The sequence below is a fragment of the Cibotium barometz genome, chromosome 10, assembly GCF_041138505.1.
Source record: "Cibotium barometz isolate CiBa-2024 chromosome 10, ASM4113850v1, whole genome shotgun sequence".
NCBI lineage: Eukaryota > Viridiplantae > Streptophyta > Polypodiopsida > Cyatheales > Cibotiaceae > Cibotium > Cibotium barometz.
Window position 1 is genome coordinate 38310522 of NC_141055.1, and position 6428 is coordinate 38316949.

The following is a 6428-nucleotide window of genomic DNA, read 5'->3' on the forward strand; positions in this document are numbered from 1 at the left end:
TGGGTTTGCAAGTTATGAGCCTCCCCTATTATGTATGCAACCAAGGTGCCTAGTGTAAATACCAAAAGGTGTAGTTAACTACACTTGGGAATGGTCTCTTATGATGTTAGGGAAACTTTAGTGACACCTTTACCTAAATCTTTAAAAAAAATTTGGTGTGCCTACGTATAATAAGGAAGGGTATAGTTATATGTATTGGAATTTTCTCCAAGAAAAATATGACATGAGTTCACATTTATACTTTTAAACACTCTTCGTGATTCTTTATTTATCCTTTTTTGCTCGAGCTTTTAACCTAAGGCATTTGCAACAAGTGGCACACTTCTCTCTCTCTCTCTCTCTCTCTCTCTCTCTCTCTCTCTCTCTCACACACACACACACACACACACACACACACACACACAAAATGCAAAAATGATGTATTGAAACAGCAAATGTTTTTGTCTCTATAGTTTTCTTTTTAGTTCTCAAATGACCAAGCGAAAATTTCATGATCTCTATTGAGTATCGCTTAGTACACACACACACACACACACAAACTTTCTCTATAAGGGAGACATGATAAGAGAATGTGGTATAATTCACAAATCAAAGGCTTTGAGTTTTGAAAGTTCGAAGGTGATAATTTCATGCTCTCTAATGAGCCTTGGTTATGCTTAGAATTACAAACACTATGTAACACCATCGCACGGGGGTGGGGGGTGACACAGAGCGGGGGGAGGGCAGAAACGAGAGAGAGAGAGAGACAGAGACAGAGACAGAGACAGAGAGAGAGGTGTCAAACCCATCAGAGACAGGCGAGAGCCGACTTGTAATAAAAATAATTAAATTATTTTTTAAAAAAAAGCACACACCCTCTCTGGAGTCTTTAATTCTCACAAGGAAGGCCTGATTCCGCGTGGAGTAGACAATGAAAGGCTTTGACATTTGAGGTGCCAAAGGTCCACGAAATATTTAAAATGAAAATATAGATAATGTATATAAAATAGTTATATATATTTTTGACTGGGTCATGCATTGGTGGGTGGCCATAGACAACAACGTCCACGTAAAAGCGAAGCCAATTGGCTTAATTGAATACGACCAGCTCAGCTCTGAGCCGTGTACACAGTCCTGGTCATATCAAATATATAATTAATCGCCCTATTACATTAATTTAATCTACAAATTATTGATTTGCTGAAACAGGCGGATTGCCCAATTCGTTTTAATCGTTCAACCGGCGACGTAGAACTGCAGGAAATGGTTTACTGCAATTGGGCTGTGCATAAATTTGGCGCAAATAGCAATTTGGGTGCTAATCCCTCAGATTAACCAGAGCTAAGGCTGCCCTGGAGCTTCAACGCAGCTTGTTGCAGATTCAATTACTGAGGGATTAGTGACCTTTTACAACATTTTTTCAATCGTTTTGCCCCGGACATGCTTCGTATTTGCTAGGATTTTAGGGTTTCAGTCGGTTGGCTGATTGCTCAACACACCATCTTTCATTCACGTCAGAAATCATTTCTAGGGTTTCCGGATAGAATTTCAGGGTTCCCAAACCAGCCTCTGCTAAAGAATTATGGTTATAATACTACTCCCCTTCTGTTATGTAGATTCCCTATGTCTATGAAACATGGTTTTTCGAGGGCTAGATCTGAAACATTACGGGTAGGGTTTCAGGTTCCATTCTTGTTAGGGTTCAGGCAAGGCAAGGGTATTAGGGTTTCAGCAGTATGCTGAGGGGCGGCAGTGGTAGTGCAGGGGCTGTCTTGCAGTTGCTGGAACAGATATCTGAAGTTGCTGAGGCTGCCAAGCATGTGGTGGTATGCCATGGCTGCTTTGCCCAGCTGTCTTCATTCCTGGAGAAAGTTAGATTACTTCTCAGAGAGGTTCAAGAAGATCCCAGAGCGGCCTTATCCCCTCTTCATATCATCATCCAACCTCTTGAAACAGAGCTGAAAAATTCAAAGGAGCTCATCAACATCTGCACCATCAAGAGCAGATTTTACCTCCTGCTCCATTGCCGTACATACACAACATGTATCCAATCCATCCTCCAGTCTGTGGCAACAGCTCTGCTCCAACTCTCATCAGACAGTGTGGAGATCACCCTCAAATCCAAGAACAGGATCAAGCTTCTTTGCAAAGACATGCAAACCACACAGATAAGGCTTTCTGCAGCAGAGGAAGATCTGGTGGACGAGATAGAGCTCGGCACAAGAGATCGATATGTAGGCACCAAGAATTCAAATGAGCTTCTTCACAAGATGGCTATGGTGGCGGGGGTCTCATCAGATCCTTCTTCTCTCAGGCATGAGTATGATGAGTTGAGAAAAGAGAAAGAAACGGTGGCACTTGATAAACATGAAACAGAGGTCCTTCAGCTTGACCAGATCATTTCTCTCCTTAGCTCAGCAAATGCACTGGGCTCTGCAACAGAGAGCGAAAAACGGTATCAAGAGCAAAGGCGAGGGTTGGACAGCAATTTCTTGCCACCGCTTCAAACCTTCTACTGCCCAATCACACAGGACGTGATGGAAAACCCTGTCGAAATAGATTCGGGACATACATTTGAGATGTCTGCTATACAGAAGTGGTTTGCAGAAGGCCATAATGTGTGCCCCGTCACAAAGATGGAGCTCCAAAGCTTGTCATTGAGGCCTAACAGGTCATTGCAGAAATCCATCGAGGAGTGGAGGGATATTAACACGTACAAAAAGCTAGCAGGCATGGCGGCCAGATTGAGATCAGGGAATGATGAAGGGATTACTGGGGCCTTGCTTGAGATTCAGGATTTGTGTGAGGAGAAATCTGTCCACAAGTACTGGGTTGCAGCTGAAGGTTTGATTCCTGTGTTGGTGGGTCTTCTTGGATCAAATAAGCGTGAGCTTCGAAAGAAGACCCTTGCAACTTTGATCACTTTGGTGGCAGACAATTCGGATAACAGGGTAAGAAGCTTAGTTAGCAAGTTGGGTTGGTTTTTTGTTCTTTTTTCTTAGTACACTGATTGTGGATGACAGAAATTGTGCTGAGAGTGGATGTTTTTGGTGAACAAGATGGCTCGTGTTGTGTTGCACACACACGCGCCCCACATGCGTGCACGCACAGATACACAGACATGCACACTCCCCCCTCCACACCCACCCCCCACACAAACACACACATGTGCACGCGCAGAGTTTTCAGTGTAAAGTAAGAAGTTTATCAAGTCTTTGCTAGTCTGACTTCCAACCAAGAATTGTGATGCTTTCTAATGTCATTCAGTTTGTACTTGTTTTGCAGGGTAAGCTCTGCGATGCAGGTGCCATAGAATATGCAGTGCGTTCCCTTGCTCGGGATGCAGGTGAGGCCAGACAAGCAGTAGCATTACTCCTGGAGCTGTCTAAAGAAGAAAGTTTGTGTGAGCGGATCTCCAAAGTGCAGGGCTGCATTTTGCTGCTGGTCACAATGGCCAATAGTGATAATACACCTGCTGCAGCCAATGCAAAAGAGCTGTTGAAACTATTAGCAAAGAGTGATGACAATATTGTGCTCATGGCAGATTTCAATTACTTCAAACCTCTTGTGCAGTGCCTTGATGAAGGTCTCTCTTTCACTCTTCTAACAAAGGTTCTATTTTTTCTGGGGTTCATCTCACATCATCATGCCATGTCGAAAGGCCTTCTAGTGTGTAGATGTCAAGCATGTATGCAAAGTGACCCCACTAATTGAGTACCACTAGATGTCATAGCCGTCTAATTTGTGACCATGTGGATACACATCGATTCACATGATAGGTGTGATGTCCATGGCGTGCTGCAATATACCATGTATGCCACTCATGCGCCATGTCATGGTGAGAGGATAATGCATGTTCTAGATGCTGAACTGCAAAGTCGATTAAACATGTGTATTCTAAGCTGAGAGCGTTATACTAGCTAAGATACCTAGATTTCCTAACGTAGAGTCCTTTTTGTTATTTGTCTCTGGTGCAACAGGATCACATAACACCCAGATCCTCATGGCGAATACATTGTCGCAGATGCAGCTGTCAGATCAGAGCAGAGCCCTCTTGGTACAAGGAGGGGTTTTAGCTCCTCTTGTGAAAATGGCTTCAGAGGGAAATGTGGAGTGCAAGACAGCAGCACTTGGAGCTTTCCGAAACCTCTCAGTTTTACCAGAAAACAGAGATCCCATGATTGAAGCTGGAGTTATGCAGTCATTGCTGGAGATTCTTTTTACAGTTAAGTCCATAGCAGCAACTGTAAGGGAGCATGCGGCAGCCACTTTTGCAAATTTAGCCATGTCAAGTCAGTCATTCAGTATCCTAGATTTATGGGGCAATCGGAGAGATACAGATGAAGCCATTCTTCAGCTTATGTCCCTTCTCACTCTGACGGGGCCAAATATACAGAGCCATATCCTCAGAGCTTTGGGCTGCATCTGTGGTCATCCTGCTTCAGTGGGTCTTAGAGCAACTTTGAGGGAAGGTGGATGCATTCAGTTGCTTGCTCGTTTCATGGATGCCAAGGACATGGAGGTTCGTTTGTATGCTTTAAAGCTCTTGTTTACCTTGACAAAAGATGGAGGGGGGGATATATTGGCTGAGGAGATGGCACCTGATTCTTATCAAATCATGGTGGACCTTTTCTCAGCCGAGTCATTGGAAGAAGAAAAGACAGCTGCTATGGGCATACTTGGCAATCTACCCTTACATAACAGGCAAGTTACAGAGAGGATGCTGCGGGCCGGAGTGCTTACTTCCATTATAACCATTATGGAGAGATGTTTATCTAGAATTTCGGGAAGGATCAATACTCCGCTGGTGGAAAATGCTGCTTGGACTCTCGTACGCTTCACACTTCCAACAGACATACAACTTCAAGCGCATACGGCCAAGTATGATGTCATTCCATTATTAGTAAATCTCCTTAGCGTTGGCACTTCATTGGCTAAGTGCAGGGCAGCTATGTCACTTCAGCAGTTTTCAGAAAGCACTCCAAAGTTGAGTGTGCCAATCAAGGGGTCCAGGGGTTGGTGGTGCTTTGCGCCGCCACCTGAACCCGGCTGTATTGTTCACAGAGGACTTTGTTCTGTCAATGGCACATTTTGCCTAGTGGAATCAGGTGCAATCTCACCTCTTATACAAGCTCTGGAGGAGAGGGAAGAAGAGACAGATGAAGCTGCATTGGCAGCCCTGTTTACTCTTGTGAGTGATGAATGCTGGGAGAAGGGCTCAGATGTCATTGCGGATGCTGATGGCATGATACCCATCATTAGAAAACTTACTAGTGGCAATGCTGGAGTCCAAGAAAAGGCTTTATTGATTTTGGAGAAGATTCTTAGGAAAGAAAAGTACAAAGGGAAGTTTGGTAGTGTGGCACAGATGCCACTGGTCTCGTTAACACAGGAGGGCACGCCCTTGACAAGACCTTTGGCGGCCAAAATACTGGCTCATCTCAATATACTCCATGAACAGTCCAGCTACTTCTGAGGCAGTGTGTGCCTACTTTGTAACGGGATGCCCAAAATCTTCCATTTTTGCAGAGGGGAAAGGAGAGAGAATCCTTCTTTACTATGGGAATATGAAGGTGTTATACTCCCTTATTCTTTCGATGCCTCCAGTTTGGAGTCTTTCATGTAGCAACTTGGCAGTTCTCTCAATTGCAAGGCCTTCGGACCAGTAGAGGTTGTGGAATGCATGTTACACAGTGTATTGCACAAGAGATGCCAATCTCTCTCATTCACTTATGTATTCCATTATTATATTTTCAGCAGTCTGCATTCCTATCCGACTGATGGAGGCTGGTTCTTATTGTAAATACAGCAGTTCTCTCGCTTGCAGCTCCTCATATTAAGTAGGTGATCTGATAATAAAATCAGTTTTGCCAACCCTGTATATCTTTTCAAACTCATTGGGGTAATGCTTGTAGCTCGTTTGGGCCCGACCAATCCTTGGCGTCACCCCCGTTTGTCCATGTTTATTCAACATGATATGGGCCAGACAATGTCTATATGCTTTTATTTTGCTGCTTTGTTGCCAACCATGCACATTTGGTTGTGCAGAAACTCTAGTGGCTGCTTGTCGGGATAGTTTGAGCAGTCTTTTCACTACTTGTGGTGCTGGGAGGGAAGGACTCCGATTTTTGGCAACATTGTTTTTGTCACATGCTTGGTGTTTTGCATAGACTTTCCAGCATAGACTTTTCAGCTGGGTAGTTGTCACATGCATCAGCTTACACTCATGTGTGTTGCTATAGGGTTTAGTTGTTGTTGTGAGTCCTAATCAATAAGGGACAAAAGAGGGCATTAGTGTGAGGCAGGGCACACGAACAGTGGTAACTAAAGCACATCATTTTTTGGGCTTCCTCTGTCAGAATATGCAGCGGAAATGACAACCAAACTTGGGTAGACAAGAGCAAGTAGACTGCAGAAAATAATCAGCACAAGAAACACAGAGAATAGGT

The 6428-nt window shown here is 44.0% G+C and overlaps 1 protein-coding gene across 1 annotated transcript; it reads left to right on the forward strand.

Moving 5' to 3' along the window:
• Positions 1-1062: 1062 nt before the first annotated feature.
• Positions 1063-5913, forward strand: LOC147634874 (U-box domain-containing protein 24-like). The gene is made up of 3 exons (XM_086804087.1): positions 1063-2930; positions 3265-3565; positions 3960-5913. Exons 1-3 carry the CDS (start codon positions 1716-1718, stop codon positions 5453-5455), a joined length of 3012 nt encoding a protein of 1003 aa, XP_086660213.1. The 5' UTR covers positions 1063-1715; the 3' UTR covers positions 5456-5913.
• Positions 5914-6428: the final 515 nt, after the last annotated feature.

Bases quoted from the DNA above. Each gene is read 5' to 3' on its own strand.
- LOC147634874 (XM_086804087.1), top strand. From the start codon at position 1,716: ATGCTGAGGGGCGGCAGTGGTAGTGCAGGGGCTGTCTTGCAGTTGCTG. The intron at 2,931-3,264 runs GTAAGAAGCTTA...CTTGTTTTGCAG, and splicing joins CAGACAATTCGGATAACAGG to GGTAAGCTCTGCGATGCAGG. The intron at 3,566-3,959 runs GTCTCTCTTTCA...CTGGTGCAACAG, and splicing joins TGTGCAGTGCCTTGATGAAG to GATCACATAACACCCAGATC.